This window comes from Anomaloglossus baeobatrachus, chromosome 1, assembly GCF_048569485.1.
Source record: "Anomaloglossus baeobatrachus isolate aAnoBae1 chromosome 1, aAnoBae1.hap1, whole genome shotgun sequence".
NCBI classification, from domain to species: domain Eukaryota; kingdom Metazoa; phylum Chordata; class Amphibia; order Anura; family Aromobatidae; genus Anomaloglossus; species Anomaloglossus baeobatrachus.
In genome coordinates this window covers 899,112,284-899,137,727 of record NC_134353.1, presented here as the reverse complement: position 1 = coordinate 899,137,727, position 25,444 = coordinate 899,112,284, and the positions used below count along the sequence as shown (strand labels likewise).

Below are 25,444 nucleotides of genomic sequence, written 5' to 3'. Positions count from 1 at the left end.
GGAGCAGACACGGTATGGTGCACGTTACCTTCCTCCTGCTGTTGAACGCCAGGGCGCGGACCTTGCAGTTTGAGGAGTTGCTGCTCTCTTTTGGGATGTCCTTCAATGCTTTGTGGTAAATATGAGCGTAGACTGGTACCCGGGAGAGGTTATGCTGGAAGTTGCATTTATTCATCACCTCGTCATTAATCTCCCAGAGAGCCATCGATCCATCACGGGAGCCTGAAACAGGTAGGCAGTTCATAAGAAAACCATTTCAATCTGGACAAAAAAGAGAATTTTGTTTACTTACCGTAAATTCTTTTTCTTATAGTTCCGACATGGGAGACCCAGACCATGGGTGTATAGCTTCTGCCTCCGGAGGACACACAAAGTACTACACTAAAAGTGTAGCTCCTCCCTCCGAGCATATACACTCCCCGGATGACAAATCCAGCCAGTTTAGTGCAAAAGCTGAAGGAGGACATCCACCCATAAGTAGAGATAGAGTAAAACCCGGAATAACCGGAACCTCTGTCTACAACAACAGCCGGTGAAAACACACGGAACAAGAAAGCTGCCAACAGGCAACAGGGAGGGTGCTGGGTCTCCCATGTCGGAACTATAAGAAAAAGAATTTACGGTAAGTAAACAAAATTCTCTTTTTCTTCATCGTTCCTTATGGGAGACCCAGACCATGGGACGTCTCAAAGCAGTCCATGGGTGGGAAATAAACAGAAACTGAGAAGTAGGCAAAACCTAACTTCACAAATGGGTGACAGCCGTCCGAAGGATGCGTCTGCCCAAGCTCGCATCTGCCGAAGCATGAGCATGCACTTGGTAGTGCTTTGAAAGGTTGTGCAGACTAGACCAAGTGGCAGCCTGACAGACCTGCTGAGCCGTAGCCCAAGAGGCACCGACAACTCTGGTCGAGTGCGCCTTAATCCCCGGCGGGGGAGGCACCTGAGAACATTGGTAGGCATCGGATATGGCCGACCTAATCCAACGAGCTAGGGTCGGTTTAGAAGCCGAGAGACCCTTGCGCTGACCTGTGGTCAGCACAAAAAGAGAGGTGCACCGCCTAAGAACAGCGGTGCGTGACACATAGATCCGGAGCGTCCGCACCAAATCTAAAGCATGCAACGCTTTCTCAAAGCGATGCACAGGGGCCGAACAAAGGGAAGACAATGAAATGTCCTGGTTAAGGTGGAAAGGAGACACCACCTTAGGGAGAAGGCCCGGAGTCGGACGGAGAACCACCTTGTCTTGGTGAAAGACCAAAAAGGGTGACTCCGAAGAGAGCACAGTCAAATCAAAGACTCTCCTGAGAGAAATTATGGCCACCAGAAAGACCACTTTCTGTGAAAGACGAAACAACGAAACCTCCCTAAGAGGCTCAAAGGGGGGTTTCTGTAAGGCCGTGAGGACCAGATTAAGGTCTCAGGGATCCAGAGGCCGCCGGTAAGGCGGAATGATGTGAGATGCGCCCTGTATAAAGGTGCGCATCTGGGCCAGCCGGGCGATACGCCGCTGGAACAACGCTGACAGAGCCGAGACCTGTCCCTTGAGGGAATTGAGGGACAGTCCTAGCTGCAGACCGGACTGTAGAAAGGACAGGATGGTCGGCAAGGAAAAACGGCCAAGGATCATGGCCGGAAGAACGACACCAGGACAGGAAAATTCTCCAAGTCCTGTGGTAAATCCTGGCCGAGGAAGACTTCCGAGACTGAGTCATAGTGAAGATGACCTCGGAAGGAATGCCTGAAGCCGTAAGGATCCAGGGCTCAAGAGCCACGCCGTCAATCTGAGAGCCGCAGAATTCTGGCGGAAAACGGACCCTGTGAGGGTCTGGGCGGTCCGGGAGATGCCACGGCACCTCTACGGACAGACGGAGCAGGTCTGGGAACCAAGCTCGCCTGGGCCCGTCTGGGGCGATGAGTACGACCCGACGGCCCTCCATTCTGATCTTGCGCAGGACTCTGGGCAAGAGAGCTAGAGGGGGAAACACGTAGGCCAGACGGAACTGGGACCAATCTTGAACCAGCGCGTCCGCTGCCAAGGCCTGAGGATCGTGGGAGCAAGCCACGTCGGAACACTGCCGGATGCAGGGCCCACTCGCCGCTGTCCACGGTTTGACGGCTGAGATAATCTGCCTCCCAGTTTTCTACGCCTGGGATGTGGACTGCGGATATGGTGGACTTGGAGTCCTCCGTCCACTGTAGGATACGTTGAACTTCCGACATTGCTAGGCGGCTGCGAGTCCCGCCTGATTGAGGTAGGCAACTGCTGTCGCGTTGTCTGACTGGACTCGAATGTGCCTGCCCGCCAACAGGTGGTGAAAAACTACGAGAGCTAGGAGTACAGCCCTGATTTCCAGCACCTTGATCGAGAGGGCTGATTCGGACGGAGTCCAAGTGCCCTGTGCTCGGTGGTGGAGAAACACTGCTCCCCAGCCGGATAGACTGGCATCCGTGGTGAGAATCACCCAGGACGGGGCCAGAAAGGAGCGTCCCTGGGACAGAGAGAGGGGCCGAAGCCACCACTAAAGAGAGCTCCTGGTCTGTGGCGACAGAGCCACCAGCCTGTGCAAGGAAGAGGTCCGCTTGTCCCAACAGCGGAGAATGTCCAGCTGCAGGGGACGCAGATGGAACTGGCAAAGGGAACCGCTTCCATTGACGCCACCATCTGACCCAGCACCTGCATGAGGTGCCTGATGGAATGACGGCGGAGCCTCAGCAGAGAGCGAACCGCCAGATGAAGGGACTGCTGTTTGACTAAGGGCAGCTTCACAAGCGCCAGCAGAGTCTCGAATTGCATCCCTAGGTACGTAAGGTCCTAGGTCGGGGTCAGAGTGGACTTGCAAGCGTGGCGAGAGTGAGCGAGACACTCCGCTGACAGTCTGCACTGGATGAAGCCTTGACTAGAAGGTCGTCCAGGTAAGGGATCACTACCAACCCCTGGAGGTGCAGAACCGCAACCACTGCTGCCGTGACCTTGTGAGTACACGAGGGGCCGTGGCTAACCCGAAGGGGAGAGCCACGAATTGGAAATGTTCCTCTCCGATTACAAAACGTAGCCAACGCTGGTGTGAAACTGCGATTGGCACAAGCAGAAAGACATCTCTGATGTCGATGGCTGCTAAGAAATCTCCTTGGGTCATTGACTGATCGCAGAGATTCCATGCAAAAATGCCGCACCTGACAAGCTTGTTGAGAAGCTTGAGATCCAGGTCGGAAAGCACCGTCCTTTTCGGGGACTAGGAAGAGATTTGAATAAAAATCTCAGAACCGTTCCCAGTCGGGAACTGGTACAATTACTCCATTGGCCTGCAAGAGTGCCACGGCCTGTGAGAAGGCGGCGGCCTTGGAGCAGGGGGGAGTTGACAGAAAAAATCTGTTTGGCGGGCTGGATAGAATTCTATTCTGTAGCCGTGGGAGATGGTAACCCACACCCACTGATCGAAGACGTGTTGAAACCACACGTCGCCCAAGAGGGAGAGCCTGCCACCGACCAAGGACGTTATTGGCGCGGCCAGATAATCAAGAGGAGGCTGCCTTGGGGCCGCAGCTCCTGCGGACTTCTGAGGACGCGGCTTCATGCGCCAGTTGGTTTACGGACCTTGGCTGAGTTAGTGGACGAGGCCGAGGGCTTAGAGGACGACCAGTTAGAGGAACGAAAGGAACGAAACCTCGACTGGTTCCTGCCCTGGACAGGTTTCCTGGGTTTGTGGCATGGAAGTACTCTTCCTGCCAAAAACTTCCTTAATAATTTCATCCAGTTGTCCACCGAATAGACTGGTCCCAGCAAAAGGGAGCCCAGCAAGGAACTTCTTAAGAAGCATCTGCCTTCCACTCTCGAAGCCACAGGAGCCTGCGGATAGCGAGGGAATTAGCCGAGGCCACCGCAGTGCGGTGACAGTCTCCAGCATGGCATACATGGCATAGGATGAAAAGACTGAAGCCTGGAAGTTAGGGCAACCATTTCGGGCATAAAGTCCCTGGTGAGGGAACGCATCTCCTACTGCTGCAAAAGATGGGGAAAACGAGGCCCCCGCCGCCTCATATATAGATTTGGCCAGAAGGACAACCTGGCGGACAGTGGGATCCTTAGAGAGGTGCCGTCAGCCACTGATACAACTGTCCGGGCTGAAAGTCTAGACACCGGAGGATCCACCCTTGGTGAATGAGCCCACTCCTTGACCATCACTGGTGGAAGGGGGAAACAGTCATCAGAACCACGCTTTGGGAAGCGTCTGTCAGGACAGGCTCTGGGCTTGGTCACAGTGGCCTGAAAACTGGAGTGGTTAAGGAACACACTCCTTGTTCTCTTAAGGTATACTGATGCCTTTCTGCCAGAGGGGAATGCACCCCTGATACAGGCGGATTGAGGTCCAGTTCAAATATAATGGACGCAATCAAATCATTAGCATCTGCGTCACCTTCGGACAGATCCGTCCAAGCCCCTAGTAAAGACATCCTCCTCGTCCTGCGAGTCGGCTCGTGAATCAGGGCTGCGGGACGAGGAAGGAAAGGGGACCCTGCGACTCCATTTTAGGAGGACGGGGACTGAGACCAGATGAAGAATCCTCTGTGAGCTTTGCTGAGCGAGCCGTAGCAGCAGAAGCGCCCTGAGAAGGGGGCTGATGCATGCTCAGCAGTGTCCGGGACAGCTGTCCCCTGGAGAGAGGGATTCTGCCCAAACCGGGGCATCAGCCACCGGAGCCGGAGCAGCTGGAGGGACCACTGATGAGCTTCCAGGCTGAGGGACCACTATGTTAGAGCAAGCATCACAATGTGGTTATGTGCTCGGTACAGACAGTACGAGTCTACATGCAGTGCATAATAAGAACAGCCTTGCAGCCTTGCTCTGATGTGAGACAAGCTGCAGAAGTGGGGGCTCCTGTCCAGAATGACCCCCAGCAGAGTATATAAACAGAGTATATAAGCATGCTGCACAACCAGAGGTTGTGGCTTGCCAGACCGTTTAACATAGGGACATCTCTGTGCCCTCCAGATCCCCCAGCCCAAGGCCCCCATTTGTCACAATGTGTTATGCAGACATTGAGAACGCTGAGAAAATGGAGCCGGAGCGAGGAGAGGGGGCGGGGCCTACTCTGAGAGCTGGATCCGGAGGACAAATGAGGTATACAGGGGAGGGAATCTTTCCTCAGTGAGGAGTGTCTCTCCCCTGTGCTGAACAGCCGCTGGGCGGAGCCACACTGTCCCTCTGCATGACTGACATGCAGGGGGAGTGAAACCGAAACTAGGCCTCAGGCGAAGCCGGGGCCTAGATTTAAACATGCGGGCAGCGAGCAGGCACCATCGGCGCGGTTCTCCAGTGAAAACTGGAGAACCGGCCGGAAATGTGAACACAGTCATAAAACACACTCTCCCCAAAATATAAAGTACAAGGGACCCCTGGAAAGACCACTGTCTGTGGTAATAACGTCTCAGTACTTAGCTTGTGAGACGCAGGTGCCAGGTCCCTGGGAGGTGAGCGCTCCGTCCGGCAGGATCCTGAAAAGGGCTGCGGATGGAGACCGGTCTCCTGCAAAGCAGTGAGAACCGTGATGGCTCCCACTTCAAGCCAGAGCCTCAGGGGATGGTGAAGGAGCGCGGCATGTGAAGGCTCCAGCCTTGTAAAATCAACCTTAACAGCACCGCCGACACAGTGGGGTGAGAAGGGACATGCCGGGAGTCCAGATTGGACCCGCTTTTCTTCCAAATCTTTGAAATCAAAAATCAGAGGATGCATGTGTGTGTGTGTGTGTGACCTCCTGAACACAAAGCATTGAACTGGTTGGATTTGTCATCCGGGGAGTGTATATGCTCGGAGGGAGGAGCTACACTTTGTGTAGTACTTTGTGTGTCCTCCGGAGGCAGAAGCTAAACACCCATGGTCTGGGTCTCCCATAAGGAACGATGAAGAAAGGTCATTTTGTTAATATGTTAAAAGGAGCGGTCCCCTTTCAGACAACTTTACCCTAATCATCCTCGTGTTCAGCGCCAAGTCTCCTCCGCGGCCCCAGAGACGTCACCTCAACATCACTGCAGTCAATAGTGGTCTCAGTGGCTTTTCCTGTGTAGATGACAAAAGCCGTTGAATTTACGACTGACTGCAGCGATGACGATTTGGCTGAGCCCGGGGCGGTGGCGGAGGCATAGCTCTGGACACGGGGAGGATCAGTAAAGCAGTTTGTTGTTTTACATACAATAATGTGTGCATGTAGAGTAAAGTTTTCTGAAAGAGGACAGCTCCTTTTACATTTTTACAGTGTGATCTCGAGTTAAGGCTGCTTTACACACAACGATATTGCTAGCGATCTCGTTAGCGATGTTACACGCCAGATCGCAGATACGATTTGCCGAGATGGCACATAGGTCGGGTTTTTTTTGCAGCGCCGGTCACATGTGCGATCTCGGCAAATCGAATCTGCGATCTGGCGTGTCACATCGCTAACGAGATCGCTAGCGATATCATCGTGTGTAAAGCAGCCTTTACAGTCTGTATAACAATCCACAGATTCAGTCCCTATTCTGCTGATCACTATTGAAACCAGTCATTAAGCTTCTGGATATACATTTCCGTCTATAATGATGGAAGCATTCACAAAATATCAGAAAAGTGAGTACACCTCTCACAGTTTTGTAAATATTTATTATCTTTTCATGGTACAACACTGGATAGATGACACTTTGCTACAATCAATGTACAGTGTCAGTGTGCAGCTTGTATAACAGTCTAAATAACTCAACACAGCCATAAATGTATAAACTGCAGGCAACAAAAGGGAGTAGATCCCCAAGTGTGCCCCTATTTTCGCTCCCCAACGTCATGTGACTCAGTGTTACAAGGTCTCAGGTGTGAATGGGGAGCAGGGGTGTTACATTCGGTGTTCTCTCTCACACACTCTCTCATACTGGTCACTGGAAGTTCATCATGGCTTCTCATGGCAAAGAGTTCTCTGAGGAAATGAAAAAAAGAATTGTTGCTCTACATAAAGATGGCCGAGGCTAAGAGGATTGCCAGCATTCTGACACTGAGCTACTGCACAGTGGCCAAAACCATACAGCAGTTTTACAAGACATGATGCACTTAGAACAGGCCTCGCCGTGGTAAATCAAAGAAGTTGAGTGCACGTGTTCAGCGTCATATCCAGGTTGCATTTTCAAAATAGAAGTATGAGAGCTGTCAGCATTGCTGCAGAGGTTACAGGGGTGGGGTCTGCCTGTCAGTGCTCAGACCATACGCCGCACACTGCATTATATTAGTCTGCATGGCTATTGTCCCAGAAGGAAGTCTCTTCTAAAGATGATTCACAAGAAAGCCCACAAAACAGTTTACTGAAGACAAGCAGAGTAAGGACATGGATTAATGGAACAGTGTCCCGTGGTCTGATGAGACCAAGACCAAGTATTTGGTTCAGATGGTCTTAAGTGTGTGTGTGTGTGTGTGTGGCGGCAACCAGGTGAGGAGTCTAAAGGCAAGTGTGTCCTGCTTACAGTCAGCCATGGTTGTGGGAGGGTCATTGTTTGGGGTTGCATGAGTGCTGTAGGGAGCTACAAATCAAATGCCAGCATGTACTGTGACATACTGAAGCAGAGTAGGATCCCCTGCTTCCGAGAACTGGGCCACAGGGTAGCACTCCAACATGATGACTTCCAATACACCTCCAAGACGACCACTGCCTTGCTAAAGAATCTGAAGGTAAAAGGTGCTGGACTGGCCAACAGTCTCCAGAACTAAACCAAATTGAGTATCTGTGGGGCTTCCTCAACTAGTAGGTGGAGAAGTGCAAGGTCTCTAACATCCACTAATGGCTGTGAGTGGAGTTAGAGGACCCCACATTTACACTGACTACTGTACATTGTATCAGTGTCAGATCATCATTGTTATCACATTTAAAAATATAATTAAATATTTACATAAATGTGAGGGGGTGTACTCACTTTTGTGACATACTGTAGGTTCATTAATTAGTTAGCTCCTCCTTAGTAGGATACACCCACCAACTGGAGCAAAGCCGATCAATTTTAGCTTAGTGTCGGTAGGAGGCAGACATGGGGCTGCACTCAGTAATTTCTACCTTAAACTTGTTTTTTGAACCATTTTCCTTTTTCTTTCAGCTACGACTTGTGATTGGGCAACAGGGTGTAACCACTCACTGTCATTCCACATAGAGACGGAAAAAACAGTGTGGTCTGATCCACATCGTACCTCCTCTAGTCCGTACGGCAGGGCTGTATTCCTCTAAGACATCAGGAGAGTCTTTGGGCGGCCAGTCCTTGCCACCATTCCCCTATTCCCCTGCCCTCTTGTCCTCCAGAGCCAGAAGGTGGAGAGAGGGAAGACTGAACCTGTACTTTCTGCCTGATGACAGTTCCAGGCAGTTAACGAGGCTCCTGTGGTTTGTTTTTTTTTTTTTTTGAAAAAACAAAAACAGTTCTGGCCTTTCTATTCCTCAAAGGGAACCTGTCAGGTCCAATATGCAGCCAGAACCACGGGCCGTTCTGGGTGTAGATTTCTAATCCCTGCCTAACAGTCCCTGTATACACTAGCATAGATAAAGAGATATTTAGAGAAAGTATTTCTAAAGATCTCTTATCGAATGCTAATAAGCGAAGGTACTAGTCCCAAGGGCGTTTCTCCCCTTAGCTATTCAGCCCACATAGCATGCTAGAACGCCCCTGTGAGGGTACTAACATGCTAATGAATACGCAGCGACGCCGCACATACCTCACTGCTCTTGGCGGCTGGCAAAGGATGGATGCGCAGTGCGCATGACCCGGGACTTCAGATCATGCGCACTAAACTGATGCCGGGTGTAAGCTTCCCGGCTTCAGTGAGGCACAGTGCGAATAAGCAGAAGTGCTGAGGACACCGGATCATGTGCAGAGCGCATCCATCCTCCACCGGCCACCATGAACAGTGAGGAATGTGCGGCGTCGCTGCGTATTCATTAGTATTTTAGTACGCCCACAGGGGCGTACTAGCATGCTATATGGGCCGTCTAGCTAAGGGGAGAAACGCCCTTGGGACTAGTCCTCACGCTCATTAGCATAAGATAATAGATCTTTAGAAATACGCTCTAAAGATCTCTTTATAATCTATGCTAGTGTATACAGGGACAGTTAAGATCCAGTCACACATAACGAGATCGTGAACGAGATCGCTACTACATCACAGTTCCTGGATCGTTGCTGAGTCGTTGGTGAAATCGTATGTGAGGTGTCACACACACCGACTTTAGGAACGAGCATGCGACCCGTATAACGATCTTGTAAATCGTCGGGACCCTGTCACACAACAGCTGTGGTAACGATTCCGATCTCGCTAAGGGGCGTAGTGAAACGCAGTGAGCCACGTAGGCGTGCATTTGCATCGCCTTTTCCACACCCCTCCGCTCCGACTGGTGGCCAATACTGCATTCTGATTGGGCGGGCCTAAAAGGTAACTTTTGTATCGCGTCATGCTTTGTCACTTCTTTTGAGCTTTGCTTTGAGAATAGAACCTGCGACTCCACCCTCATTAATTCGTACTTTGTACCTGGTTGATGGCTTGCTTTTTGGATCGAAGCTGCATCTGCACCTGGATTCATCCCTCCTTCGTTCCCGAGTGTTTATCGGCGCCAACCAATCGGTGCAGAGGGGGCGCGGAAACGGGGACGCAACTACACACCTACGTGCCACACTAAAGTTCTAACCTAGGTCGTTAACGAAATCGCAGGTAGGTATCAAACATACAGATCCATCCTGCCCAGCAGGACTCCAACGAGCCAAAAATGGCCCAGGCTGTTCAGCATCGACCAACAATTTCACAGCAGGGGGCGGATCGTTGGTACGTGTCAAACGTGACGAGATCGCTAGTAAAGTCGTTGTTGCGTCACAGAAACTGTGACGTAGCAACGATCTTGTTCGCGATCTCGTTATGTGTGAAGTGGCCTTGAGGCAGGGATTAGCAATATGCTCACAGAACTGCTCATGGTTCTGGGTGCATATTGCATCTGACAGGTTTCTTTAATTATTATTATATTTTTTTATTTAATTATTTATTTATTTATTTTTATTACTTCCACCACGGCCTCCGTGCCCCCGATTCTCCACGGCCACCATGGTCCTAAATTTAGTCCCTGGCTTTTACCCGGCTTATTGCTGCAGCCAGAACATGCCCCCGGCAGCCCACCCGATCACACTTGCTGGCTCTAGCCTCGCACGTCCCTCCACTCACTGCTCTCAGGCCACTTGTTTTAGACAGCCATGCCGGAACAATGCGCTCTTTTCAGTGTCACCGCCTCTTCAATTTCTTTCCGATGCCATTTTTCCTGCTTGTCGGTGCTATAGTACCTGGATGGCAGCAGAGGAGCAGCCAGAACCTTCCAAGGTGCGCGGCTCTCATCTCAACATTCTTGTGCTGGAAAGATTAGGCACTTTCAGCACCAAAGCACTGTATCCCAGGCGGCCACAAATGTAATTTTACACCTCCATTGGGCCGGTAGTGGAGGGCGTCTTTAATCCACAATCATGAATCTCAGGGCCAGGCTCAGCAGCTTCAGCGCACTGATTACAGAAAAGAGTGCTCTATCCAATTCCCCCAGACGCCCCTCCACTGCTTGCAATAAGAGTATGGGAGGATAACTCATGCTAGTTGGTCCAGGACAGATTTCTTGTCGGAACTTTATTCTACACATAGGATATCCATGGGCCTTCCTTATATATCCTTTACAACTGCACTTCTCCGCTTCTTTGCATCCTCGCCAGGGAGCCCTTACAGACGGTTTCTTGCGCAGGTCACATTCCTCTTTGGCTGCTACTCATGGAAGACATGTGAGTGATAAAACCATGAAGTCTAGACCTCAACCGCAGCTATGGAGCGTTTACCTTTTCAGACCACCACCTGGTACTCTGTCCACTTTCCAGCAAGGCAGACACAAATGACACTCCTGATCGCAGCGTTCCAAGCGCTCTGTCTACTATCTAGCGAGTCAGACCCACCATCCACCATGAACCACATTGCTTACCGCAGCAATGGACCAAATGATCTGTCCACTACCTAGTCAGCCAGACACACCATCCACCATGTACCACATGGCTGATCGCAGCAGGGATCCAAGTGTTCTGTTCTCTATCCAGTGAGTCAGATCCACTATCTACCACAAACCACATTGCTGATCGCAGCACAGTCCAAGTGGCCTCGGTCGTGGTCATTGTTTCAATCTACCTGTCTGTTTCTTGGCACTTCACAGCAGCATCCTTCACAAACTATACACATTCAAAAAAACTCTTCGGCACTGTAAAAAGCTCCTGAACTTCATGGAAGCAGGGCTTCTCCTCTTGCAAGAGTTTTTTTTTTTTCTTATTCAGTATCCTTAGTCGTGTTTTGGTCTGTCCGTCCCAATGACGAGCCTGATGCCCCGCGCTGTTTCACACAGTCAGCCATAATATTAAGATTCCCTGGCTCCTGTGGTTCACTGCTGACTGCGTTGGTAAGTCTGCTCCTGCCTGTCAAGTCTCCTTCGCCAGCTTCCTTCCTGGGTCCCTTCACCTCGCAGAGCAGATTGGCCATATGAATAAGTAGATTTGTGTTTTTCTCCTTACAGCTGATGAACAGTTCTCAGTATCATTGTTGTGACTCATTTCAAGACCAGCTGTTTTGGATGCAGAGGATCCGTTGCCTTCTCCTTTTCAGGACTGTCGCCTCTTGAGGAGCAGTGGACAAGAGCTACCCCAGACGTCGGTCATCCCTTTTCACATCCCACCATGGTCAATTCCACAGGTAGTTGTACATTTTTTTCCCATGGTTCCATGGCTTTACTCCAGTTCCTCTGGGGTTTTCTTTGGACCTCAGTCCAATAGTAGGACAGTATCGCTCTAGATCTCAGGCTCAGATACTTGTGTGTCCCTCTTTGACCTCCAAGATGGAATCTACATTACTGGGCATAACCTCCATGGAACTTACAGGACTTTTTCTGCTCAGCACACTTGAAGAGCCTGTTCATCTTCTTATCTGGATTGTCAAGGAGTCTAAGAGCCTCTGTGCTAGCTCAAGGCGTTACCCTTCGGCCTAGCCTCTTTTCTAGTGTCCTTACGAGGATCACGTCACCGGTGTACCTTTATTTTTTTCTGCACCAGAGGGATTATAGTCTTCTTTTCCAAATCTCATTTGGTTCAAGACTCTTTCTTCAGCACACTCTGACTTTTCCATACGTCTCAGAGCACTATTCTCATTAGGGAGCGACCTTTTGCAGATTGAAGTAGTCTTCTATGCCAACCCAGTGTCTAGTCTTGAGCATGCTCTATCAATGTACACAATCAAGAGACCCCCTCCCCCTGCAGAAAGGTTCGCTTCTCCTCTCTTTAGGACTTTGTGTTTCACTTTGTACAAACGTATTTGTTTGTTTGTGTAAAGCCTGTCCCCATTCCAATCGTGTTTTTTTGGACACCAGGTGGGGAACTTTATTCTGCTGCCTCACACCTGTGAGAGACCTTGCAGGAGAAGTGGTTGCTTCGTCAGAAGGTCCTTAGCCATATTCGTTTACGGCAGAGATACCCAGACATTGATCCAACAGCAGCCAAAGTGGATTTCAGTGTCCTTTGGTCGATATCTAGGTCCCGGGACCCTCAGTGGTTGTCTTGATGCTCTAGGCCTCCTGTGGATCGCGGAGACCTCCTCTTGTGTTGAGCGCTTGCCTTTTATTCTAGTTTTCTTTTTCTTGCTCCACAGAAAGATGTCCCGGCGAAAATCACTTCCATATGCGAGTCTCAGAACTTACAGCCCATTTCTTGTCATTCCTTACCTTCACCTGTACCAAGTGGTCATGTGAACAGCTTCCTCTTCTCCTAAGGTGATTTTTCATTGATCTCATCTCCCTTGGGTGAGATAGACTTCTCTTGCTCTGTTCTTCTCAATCTCGTCCTCCTGACCGACCTCCGAGAGATTGTACCTGGTCAGGAGGTGTCTCCACACCCTTTTTTGGCTAGGACAGCTTCCTTAGTCACAAAAATTCTTTGTGATCGGAAAAGTCATCCTCATGGCCCTCGGGTCTGGATCTGTTTTGCCTTTCTGGACTCATATTGAGCATGGGACAGAAGTCTATTAGAGCCAGAGCGAGGCTATCATAGACTTGTATTAAAGGAGTGATCTTTGGCTCACTCCATGAAACACTGGAGCTGTCAGCAGGTCACAAGCTGCCGGAGACCAAAGGGGAGGGGGTGGGGGGGTGGTTTTGATAGAAGCGGAGACGGCGATAGGTGAGTATAAGACTAAGTGCAAAGAACTTATATTAATAGTACTGCTCCAGTGGCAAAAACACACAAGAAAAAAAAAATCTGGAGTGGTGCTTTAGGATTGGTGTACAAAACATCAATCTTAGTAAATACATGGCATAAATGTACAAAACTAAAAGGAAAAGCTTGTCCTCAAAACAACTTACCTGACACAACCATGGTGTCACTAATCCATGCAATAGAGAAGATCCAGTCATTGTGACCCTCCTTTAAAGTAAAAAGAAAATATGAGGCAATAAAGACCAGATGTGTTTAAAGAGCACAGACTATTTCTGAAAAGTACCATATTTTTCGTTCTATAAAGGCGCACCGGATTATAAGACGCACCCCAAATTTAGAGCTAAAAAAAAAAAAAAGTTAAAAAAAAAAAAATGGGGTCAGTCTTATAATCCGGTGTCTTACTGGAGGGGGGCAGCAGTGGTGGTGAAGCGGGGTCACAGGAGGCAGGGGTTGTGCTGGCAGCCGCAACGGGTTAGTGGCGGCAGGCGTGACTGTGTCCGTGGTGGGAACCGCGGCGGGTCCGTTGCGGTGGGTGACAGGTAGAGCAGGCCGGTGAAGTAAGTGTCTCAGTGTATCCGCGGTCCCGTTTCAAATGATGGTGCCTGGAGCAGCGCATGCGCAGAATGAGCGCTCATCCAAGGGCTCCATTTGCGCACACGCTGACTCCCAGAGCGGCGCTTGCGCAGAGGGAGCTCTCATCCAAGAGCTCCATCTGCGCATGCGCCGACTCCCCTCACCATCAACTGAAACTGGGACCGCGGACACACTGGGAAACCTGCCGCACAGCTGTCCGCCTGAAGCACACACGCACAGAGTGACAGCGAGCAGGCCGCCCGCACGCACAAAGAGGCAGGCGGCACCGACAGGCACCCAGCTGCCCGCCCGCCGCACGCACAGAGAGGCAGCCGGCACCGACTGGCACCCGGCTGCCCGCACGCACGTACAGAGAGGCAGCCTGCACCGACAGGCACCCGGCTGCCCGCACGCACGTACAGAGAGGCAGCCTGCACCGACAGGCACCCGGCTGCCTCCACGCAGCCACAGGCACCCGGCCGCCAGAACGCACCCGGTCGCCGCACAAACAGCACCCCGGTAAGCTGTCTTTGGATTCTAAGACTCACCCCTCATTTTCCTCCCAAATTTTTGGGAGGAAAATTGTGTCTTATAATCCGAAAAATACGGTACTCTAAGGTGGTAACGTGAGAAGGTCACAGACTTTGTTAACAACAGAGTTCACACTATACATAAAAAAAAACACTTGGAATCAGTTAATCTATAAAACCAAAAAATTAAGGAATGATCGAAAAATAGAGTGATTATTAAAGTAAAAACAAAAGCTCACATCTCCCACACAGACTGGATCCAATGTTGGCAGGCGATACACTGCCAGACTGTTAGGGTTATCTCCACCGGTAGCCAGCAACGTCCGGGAAGGGTTGATCTCTATGGCATGGATTCCACAGCTCTGAGGAGTCGTATTGACCGGTTCACGATCTTTTAAGATGGGGATCTTTGTAATCTGTCCCGTCTGTACATCCACCACAAATAACTAAAGGAAAAAATAACAAAAAGCAGAAGAAAATAAGTTTAGAAAACAATACACAAACACAGATATAAGAGGTCACTTATTTTAGAAAAATCTCAATACACAGACAATGCAGCGCGCCCTCCCACCCACAAATCTGACCAGGACCTTGGAATTGTACTATCCAGGATCAGAGTAAAGATTTTCCACTGGAACCAAAACCTAGACAATAACAGAAATATGTCAAGAGCACCAAAAAAGAACCAGTGCACATTATACCCTACACACAATGGATAGCAACCACAAAACCAAATAAAGATATCCAGAATTTTGTGAACATATGCATGGAAGGTCAGATAGCGGTTTTGCACAACTGCGAGACGATGGTGAACGGCCCAAGAGGACTCCATTGAACGAGTGGAGAGTGGCATGACCTGGAGTGGGCGCACTCTGACCTTTATCCAGTGGGCTTCCGGGATGGCAGACCGGATCCAGCAGGCAATGATGGATCTGGAATTCCTCTACGTTGACCGTCCAGAATTGTGGAGGAAAAAAAAAAAAAAAGTCCGCCATCCTTGTGATGTAGAGGCATAGTGCTATTAACAGGTCCAGCTTATGAAGCAATCTTTTCCGAGGGTGAGAAAAGAGACAGGCAGAAAAAAGGGAACACAATATCTTTCTTGAGATGAAACCACCTTAGGGAGGAGGGATGAAACCGAATGCAAGACCAGCTTGCCCTGTTGAAAAACCAGGTGGGGGGGGGCAGCAGAGAGCCGCAAGCTCGGACAGTCATCTGAACGAGGTGATGGCTAACAGGAAGGCAACCTTCCAGAAGAGGAACAATAGAGAATGGGAACATCTGAAAGACGTCCAAAACAACATTGAGGTCCCAAGGCTCTACCAGGGTAGTTAAGATGGCGCAGAATGCGAGACCCCCTGAAGGATGGTTCTGTCCTGGGGGCAATGCGCCAGGTTTGTTTGGAAGAGTATGGAAAGCGCCGAGACCTGTTCTTGAGAGAGGTGAGGGACAGGCCAGAGTCAAAACCCGACTGTAGGAAGGGCTGCAGGGAAGGTAAGGAGAAGGCCATGGGGGCACTCTGGCTGGCGTCGCACGAATGAAAGAAGGCCTTCCATGTGCAATGGTATATGAGAGAGAAAGACCTTCCTGCCTTGATCATGGTCTGGATGACTTGATGGGAAAGACTAGCTGGTCTTAATATCACAGCTTCAACAGCCAATTAAATTGAGCGAGTGAGAATTTTGGTGGAAGTGAGGAGCCTGTGAAAGGACATCTGGACCAGTCTGTAGCCATGAGAATGACGGGCACTCCCTCCACTTTGATCTTCTTGACCAGCCCAGGGATCAGTACTTGAGGAAGAAACAGGTATGGAAAAGAGAACTGGGGTCAATCATCAGTGTTGGCAGAGTCGATCGCAAAACCAAGACACAAACTGGGGGACCTTGTGGTTTAATCTGCACATTATCAGATTGACATTGGAAGTCCCCCATCAGAGGGAGATCTGGTAGAAAACTGTTGTATTCAGGAACCGTTTGCCCACGGCAAGACCCTCCAGGAATGGCCACTCTGGGAATATGCACTGCTGAGATTGCCAATGCATTCTGTTAAGGCCGACAAAACGATCCTGCAAGTGAAGCTTCGGCACGGAGAGGAGGCAGCACAGGTAAGTGCACCGTGTAGGCGTCTCAATGTGCTAGGCTTCTGAGCTGATATTAGCTGCACACCTTTATAGAGAACCTGGAACTCATGCACTAAAGTTTTGCTTCAGGTTCGGAAGCTAGGGCTTGGACCTTTGATCTAGGATTAGGCCGCATGGCCATGTCTGCTGCCTAATTTTATGGCTGGGGCCAGCAGAGCCTCATAATTGAGCTTTAGAGTTTAACTTTTGCTGGAACGTCATGATGGTGGTAGAATAACACAAAGACGTTTCCACTATTGTCTCACCAGACCAAGTTTTGTCTAACTTCTCCATCTATAAAAGGGTGTATAATGTGGATGTATCACATTATCTTGTATAAGGAAATTGCCCTCCAGCTAAGGGTACCGTCACACTTTAGCGACGCTCCAGCGATCCCACCAGCTCAGGATCGCTGGTGCGTTGCTACATGGTCGCTGGTGAGATGTCAATCAGGCAGATCTCACCAGCAACTATTGACCAGCCCCCAAGGACGCGTGGAAGCGATGCTGCGCTTGGTAATGAAGGTAAATATCGGGTAACCAAGCGCTTGATTACCCGATATTTACCTTGATTACCAGCGCAAGCCGCTTACTGCTGGCTCCCTGCACTCGTAGCCAGAGTACACATCGTGTTAATAAGCAAAGCGCTTTGCTTATTTACCCGATGTGTACTCCGGCTACGTGTGCAGGGAGCCGGCACTGGCAGCCTGAGAGCGGCGGACGCTAGTAACCAAGGTAAATATCGGGTAACCAAGCAAAGCACTTCGCTTGGTTACCTGATATTTACCTTGGTTACAGCTTACCGCAGGCTGCCAGAGCAACATCCAAAAAAATGAACCAGAGCAGTGTGTAACGAGCAGCGATTTCACAGCAGGGGCCAGATCGCTGCTCAGTGTCACACACAGCGAGATCGCTAATGAGGTCACTGGTGCGTCACAAAAACCGTGACTCAGCAGCGATCTCGCTATGTGAGAAGTACCCCTTAGTCTCAGGGTGAACGAATTGATTAAGGTGGGACTAGTCTGACAACTGAGATGTACCAATCAGAGTAGGTTTATCTTGAATCCACAGATGGGTTACTCTTAAGTGGAAGTAATTGTGCTTCCCGACCTCTTGGCTTGGCGCCTGAAAGCTCCAGTTTTGCGCCACTCTGCTTCATGCCCTTTGTCTCCTGGCCTGCGTCGTGCCTCCGGGCTCATGCCTCTGGCCTTGTGCCCTGGGTCTGGCTTTTTTTTGCACCTAATAGGCAGCCTACTAATTCTTCTCACTACTGCTTCAGAACAAAAGTCTGAAATCAGTTACGGTCCGTGCTCTTTCTAGTTGGGAGTATTCAGACTCTATGCCAATTTTCTAAGATCTGTCCTTTCGTTTATAGTTAAAAAGAGATGTATGTTTATTGAATTCATCCTATAACATGAAAAACTATTGATGCAGACTAGTTCCCTGAACCAATGCCCCCAATAACGGAATCTAGTGCAGATGTCCCGTGGGGTTTTTTGCCATTAATCAAACACTGCAACATCTTGTGGAGAGATTTATAGTCTCGCTAATAGGCTCACTACTCTTTAAAAAAAAAAAAAAAAAAAAAAAATCCATGGTCTCACTGCTCCTCAAGTAAAGGCCTAGAAATTATAGATGTTTTTGGGTTCCTGGGGCCAGAATTTGCCCCTGATGGTACGGTAAGCTCGTCTGTAACCAGAGCTTGGTTCATTTTTGAGAACAGGAGAGCTGGTAAAAGAACATTCCTGTTTTATAAGCACAGTCAAGTTTATTATTGGTCTACAAGAGTCGTCATTACAATGTGGTTGTGGACTTCTTCATCTTTTTGATGGGCAATACGAGAAGTGTAATGTCTATTCTTTGGCTGCGGTGTTTAGAAGGATTCATCTAACACAGCTTCTGCGGTTTCTTGATCGTGTAGCGTAACACTGGGGCATCTCACCATAGCCGATTTCCGAGAGATTATATATATATATATATATATATATATATATATATATATATATATATATATATAATTGCCTTATTCTGTCTGTCTGTCTGTCTGTCTGTCTGTCTGTCTGTCTGTCTGTCTGTCTGTCTGTCTGTCATGCTCCGAAATTGTGTCCTTACGGGGACACAAAGCTGATTGGCCGCTGGGCTCGCCATGGCCCCGCCCCCCCACACGGATTGGCCTCTCGCCCCGGCTCTCTGCAGGCCCCGCCCCCCTCACGCAATGCACGCTCGCTGTGGCCCAACTGACACGGGGCTCCGATTCCCAGGTGAGTACACACACATCAGATCACACTCACTCTCACACACACCTCACACATCACATCCACACATCACATCCACACATCACATCCACACATCACATCCACACATCACATCCACACATCACATCCACACATCACATCCACACATCACATCCACACATCACATCCACACATCACATCCACACATCACATCCACACATCACATCCACACATCACATCCACACATCACATCCACACATCACATCCACACATCACATCCACACATCACATCCACACATCACATCCACACATCACATCCACACATCACATCCACACATCACATCCACACATCACATCCACACATCACATCCACACATCACATCCACACATCACATCCACACATCACATCCACACATCACATCCACACATCACATCCACACATCACATCCACACATCACAACATGCTGGGATATCGCTTGCTTCTACACCGGCTCCGTCAGGATCCCGGCAGCGCCAGACATAACCTTGCGATGCTGGGATCTTAACGGAGGCCGTGAAAGCTGGTAACCATTATACACATCGGGTAACTAAGGTCCCTTAGTTACCCGATGTGTATCATAGTTACCAGTGTACACCGGCTCACACTCACTCTCATACACACCTCACACACACACATCACATCGCATCCACACATCAAGGTCCTGCAGCTGCGGAACATACATAACATAACAGCACACACACACAAATCAGATCACACTCACTCACACACACACATCACATCGCATCCAAATACTCACAACATCCTGGGATATCGCTTGCTTCTCGGCGGCGATATTGTGCGGTGAGCTTCCAGGACCTGACGGAGGATCACATGGCCAGAAGCATGTGATATCCCCGGATGTTGTGAGTATCAGCGCGTATGTGCAATATCGTCAGTGTCTGTGTGTGTGAGTGGATGCGATCGGGTGTGTGTGAGTGGATGCGATCGGTTGTGTGTGTGAGTGGATGCGATCGGTTGTGTGTGTGAGTGGATGCGATCGGTTGTGTGGGTGAGTGGATGCGATCGGTTGTGTGGGTGAGTGGATGCGATCGGTTGTGTGGGTGAGTGGATGCGATCGGTTGTGTGGGTGAGTGGATGCGATCGGGTGTGGGTGAGTGTCGGCAGAGGAGCACGGCGTGCTGGAGGAGGCTGGGAGCAGAGAGGCTGATCTTGGGGAAGGCTGGGAGGGGAGGCTGATGCTGAGGGAGGCTGGAAGGAGAGAGGCTGAGCAAACGTGCTCCATCCGCCATACTGCGCACTCCCCATCGTGCTGCATCCCCCATGCTGCGCACTCCCAAACGTGGTCCATCCGCCATGCTGCGCACTCCCAAACGTGGTCCATCCGCCATGCTGCGCACTCCCAAACGTGCTCCATCCGCCATACTGCGCACTCCCAAACGTGCTCCATCCGCCATACTGCGCACTCCCCATCGTGCACCATCCGGCGTGCTGCGCACTTCCAAGCGGATGGAGCATGATGGGGGGTGCGCAGCATGGCGGATGGAGCACGTTTGGGAGTGCGCAGCATGGCGGATGGAGCACGTTTGGGACTGCGCAGCATGACGGATGGAGCACGTTTGGGAGTGCGCAGCATGACGGATGGAGCACGTTTGGGAGTGCGCAGCATGCCGGATGGTGCACGATGGGGAGTGCGCAGTATGGCGGATAAAGCACGTTTGGGAGTGCGCAGCATGGCGGATGGAGCACGTTTGGGAGTGCGCAGCATGGCGGATGGACCACATTTGGGAGTGCGCAGCATGGCGGATGGAGCACGTTTGGGAGTGCGCAGCATGGCGGATGGAGCACGTTTGGGAGTGCGCAGCATGGCGGATGGAGCACGTTTGGGAGTGCGCAGCATGGCGGATGGAGCACGTTTGGGAGTGCGCAGCATGCCGGATGGTGCACGATGGGGAGTGCGCAGTATGGCGGATGGAGCACGATGGGGAGTGCGCAGCATGGCGGATGGAGCACGTTTGGGAGTGCGCAGCATGGCGGATGGAGCACGTTTGGGAGTGCGCAGCATGGCGGATGGACCACGTTTGGGAGTGCGCAGCATGGCGGATGGACCACGTTTGGGAGTGCGCAGCATGGCGGATGGACCACGTTTGGGAGTGCGCAGCATGGCGGATGGACCACGTTTGGGAGTGCGCAGCATGGCGGATGGACCACGTTTGGGAGTGCGCAGCATGGCGGGTGGAGCACGTTTGGGAGTGCGCAGCATGGCGGATGGAGCATGATAGGGGGTGCGCAGCATGGCGGATGGAGCACGTTTGGGAGTGCGCAGCATGGCGGATGGAGCACGTTTGGGAGTGTGCAGCATGGCGGATAGAGCACGATGGGGAGTGCGCAGCATGGCGGATGGAGCACGTTTGGGAGTGCGCAGCATGGGGGATGCAGCACGATGGGGAGTGCGCAGTATGGCGGATGGAGCACGTTTGGGAGTGCGCAGCATGGCGGATGGACCACGTTTGGGAGTGCGCAGCATGGCGGATGGAGCACGTTTGGGAGTGCGCAGCATGGGGGATGCAGCACGATGGGGGGTGCGCAGCATGGGGGATGGAGCACGATGGGAGGTGCACACCTCCCCCCAACACACACACATACGCGCACTGCACAACACACACACACTAGGAATCACAAACAACGCCCTACACAGACACCCACACACACAGACAACGCTGCACACACAAATATACGCACATACTGCACAACACACACATTGCTCAAAACATACCTCCCCCCAAAACACACCACACACACACAAACCGCACAACACACACACACACACACAACGCTACAGACACACAGCGCTCCACAAACAACGCAACACACGCAACACACATACAACACCGCTCTCACCCCCCGCGACACTCAGAACATGTACAGCGCCCTACACAAACACTTGGTAACTACACACAACAACATCTATATATATAACAAAAATCATACATGAACTACACAATACGTAAATTCTAGAATACCCGATGCGTAGAATCGGGCCACCTTCTAGTATATATATAATTGCCTTATTCTGTCTGTCTGTCTGTCTGTCATGCTCCAAAATTGTGTCCTTACGGTGACACAAAGCTGATTGGCCGCTGGGCTCGCCATGGCCCCGCCCCCCCACACGGATTGGCCGCTCGCCCAGGCTGCGCCCCCACATGGATTGGCCAGCCGCTCGCCCAGGCTCCGCCCCCACACAGATTGGCCTCTCGCCCCGGCACCCTGCAGGCATTGGCAATTCGGCCACGCCCCGCCCCCCTCACGCAATGCACGCTAGCTCTGGCCCCGCCCCCTCCCTCCCCCCGCACATTCCCCGAACTGACACGGCTGTCACGGAGGTGAGTACTGTACTCCCCCCCCCCCCCCCTCCCATCCCCCCCCCACCCCCGCGCATTCCCCGAACTGACACGGCTGTCACGGAGGTGAGTACTGTACTCATCCCCCCACCCCCGGCCCCCGCTCGCACGGGAGTGGTGTGGATACGTTGGTAACCATGCTCGCATGGTTACAAACGCATCAAGGTCCTGCTGCGGCGGAAGATCCACACGCACACACATAACAGCACACACACAAACATACACACACATCAGATCACACTCACTCTCACACACACCTCACACACACCTCACACACACCTCACACACACCTCACACACACCTCACACACACCTCACACACACCTCACACACACCTCACACCCACCTCACACACACCTCACACCCACCTCACACACACCTCACACCCACCTCACACACACCTCACACCCACCTCACACACACCTCACACACACCTCACACACACCTCACACACACCTCACACACACCTCACACACACCTCACACACACCTCACACACACCTCACACACACCTCACACACACCTCACACACACCTCACACACACCTCACACACACCTCACACACACCTCACAGCATCCGGCGATATCGCTTGCTTCTCGGCCTCGATACTGTGCTGTTGTGACCTTCCAGGACCTGACGGAGGATCACATGGCCAGAGGCATGTGGTATCTCCGGATGTTGTGAGTGTGAGCGCGTATGTGCGATATCGTCAGTGTCTGTGTGTGTGAGTGGATGCGATCGGGTGTGTGTGAGTGGATGCGATCGGGTGTGTGTGAGTGGATGCGATCGGGTGTGTGTGAGTGGATGCGATCGGGTGTGTGTGAGTGGATGCGATCGGGTGTGTGTGAGTGGATGCGATCGGGTGTGTGTGAGTGGATGCGATCGGGTGTGTGAGTGTCGGCAGAGGAGCACGGCGTGCTGGAGGAGGCTGGGAGCAGAGAGGCTGATCATGGGGAAGGCTGGGAGGGGGAGGCTGATGCTGGGGGAGACTGGGAGGGGAAGGCTAATGCTGAAGGAGGCTGGGAGGGGGAGGCTGGGAGGAAGGAGGCTGGGAGGAGAGAGGCTGATCCTGGGGAAGGCTGGGAAGGGGAGGCTGATGCTGAGGGAGGCTGGAAGGAGAGAGGCTGATGCTGGGGGAGGCTGGAAGGAGAGAGGCTGATGCTGGGGGAGGCTGGAAGGAGAGAGGCTGATGCTGGGGGAGGCTGGAAGGAGAGAGGCTGATGCTGGGGGAGGCTGGAAGGAGAGAGGCTGAGGCTGGGGGAGGCTGGAAGGAGAGAGGCTGAGGCTGGAAGGAGAGAGGCTGAGGCTGGGAGGAGAGAGGCTGAGGCTGGGAGGAGAGAGGCTGAGGCTGGGAGGAGAGAGGCTGAGGCTGGGAGGAGAGAGGCTGATGCTGGGAGGAGAGAGGCTGATGCTGGGAGGAGAGAGGCTGATGCTGGGAGGAGAGAGGCTGATGCTGGGAGGAGAGAGGCTGATGCTGGGAGGAGAGAGGCTGATGCTGGGAGGAGAGAGGCTGATGCTGGGAGGAGAGAGGCTGATGCTGGGAGGAGAGAGGCTGATGCTGGGAGGAGAGAGGCTGATGCTGGGAGGAGAGAGGCTGATGCTGGGAGGAGAGAGGCTGATGCTGGGAGGAGAGAGGCTGATGCTGGGAGGAGAGAGGCTGATGCTGGGAGGAGAGAGGCTGATGCTGGGAGGAGAGAGGCTGATGCTGGGAGGAGAGAGGCTGATGCTGGGAGGAGAGAGGCTGATGCTGGGAGGAGAGAGGCTGATGCTGGGAGGAGAGAGGCTGATGCTGGGAGGAGAGAGGCTGATGCTGGGAGGAGAGAGGCTGATGCTGGGAGGAGAGAGGCTGATGCTGGGAGGAGAGAGGCTGATGCTGGGAGGAGAGAGGCTGATGCTGGGAGGAGAGAGGCTGATGCTGGGAGGAGAGAGGCTGATGCTGGGAGGAGAGAGGCTGATGCTGGGAGGAGAGAGGCTGATGCTGGGAGGAGAGAGGCTGATGCTGGGAGGAGAGAGGCTGATGCTGGGAGGAGAGAGGCTGATGCTGGGAGGAGAGAGGCTGATGCTGGGAGGAGAGAGGCTGATGCTGGGGGAGGCTGGGAGGAGAGAGGCTGATGCTGGGGAAGGCTGGGAGGAGAGAGGCTGATGCTGGGGACAGAGAGGAGAGGCTGATGCTGGGATGAGAGAGGCTGATGCTGGGAGGAGAGAGGCTGATGCTGGGAGGAGAGAGGCTGATGCTGGGAGGAGAGAGGCTGATGCTGGGAGGAGAGAGGCTGATGCTGGGAGGAGAGAGGCTGATGCTGGGAGGAGAGAGGCTGATGCTGGGAGGAGAGAGGCTGATGCTGGGAGGAGAGAGGCTGATGCTGGGAGGAGAGAGGCTGATGCTGGGAGGAGAGAGGCTGATGCTGGGAGGAGAGAGGCTGATGCTGGGAGGAGAGAGGCTGATGCTGGGAGGAGAGAGGCTGATGCTGGGAGGAGAGAGGCTGATGCTGGGAGGAGAGAGGCTGATGCTGGGAGGAGAGAGGCTGATGCTGGGAGGAGAGAGGCTGATGCTGGGAGGAGAGAGGCTGATGCTGGGAGGAGAGAGGCTGATGCTGGGAGGAGAGAGGCTGATGCTGGGAGGAGAGAGGCTGATGCTGGGGGAGGCTGGGAGGGGGAGGCTGATGCTGGGGGAGGCTGGGACGAGGGAGGCTGATGCTGGTGGAGGCTGATGCTTGGGGAGGCTGATGCTGGAGGAGACTGGGAGGGGAAGGCTGATGCTGAGGGAGGCTGGGAGGGGGAGGCTGGGAGGAAGGAGGCTGGGAGGAAGGAGGCTGGGAGGAAGGAGGCTGGGAGGAGAGAGGCTGGGAGGAGAGAGGCTGGGAGGAGAGAGGCTGATCCTGGGGAAGGCTGGGAGCGGGAGGCTGATGCTGAGGGAGGCTGGAAGGAGAGAGGCTGATGCTGGGGGAGGCTGGAAGGAGAGAGGCTGATGCTGGTGGAGGCTGATGCTTGGGGAGGCTGATGCTGGGGGAGACTGGGAGCGGAAGGCTGATGCTGAGGGAGGCTGGGAGGGGGAGGCTGGGAGGAAGGAGGCTGGGAGGAGAGAGGCTGATCCTGGGGAAGGCTGGGAAGGGGAGGCTGATGCTGAGGGAGGCTGGAAGGAGAGAGGCTGATGCTGGGGGAGGCTGGAAGGAGAGAGGCTGAGGCTGGGAGGAGAGAGGCTGATGCTGGGGAAGGCTGATGCTGAGGGAGGCTGGGAGGGGAAAGCTGATGCTGGGGAAGGCTGGGAGGACGGAGGCTGGGAGGAGAGAGGCTGATCCTGGGGAAGGCTGGGAGAGGGAGGCTGATGCTGG

The 25,444-nt window shown here is 52.4% G+C and overlaps 1 protein-coding gene across 2 annotated transcripts in view; it reads right to left on the bottom strand.

Annotated features, from left to right (window-relative positions):
* The window catches only part of DCAF12 (DDB1 and CUL4 associated factor 12), a 62,606-nt gene that overhangs the window by 10,191 nt on the left and 26,971 nt on the right, over nucleotides 1-25,444 (bottom strand). For both annotated transcript variants that reach the window (XM_075327149.1, XM_075327157.1), the window contains exons 3-5: nucleotides 14,605-14,811; nucleotides 13,409-13,469; nucleotides 29-222 (exon numbers count right to left, since the gene is read on the bottom strand). In XM_075327149.1, coding sequence (XP_075183264.1) covers nucleotides 29-222; nucleotides 13,409-13,469; nucleotides 14,605-14,811 — 462 coding nt within the window. The remainder of the gene's footprint in view (nucleotides 1-28; nucleotides 223-13,408; nucleotides 13,470-14,604; nucleotides 14,812-25,444) is intronic.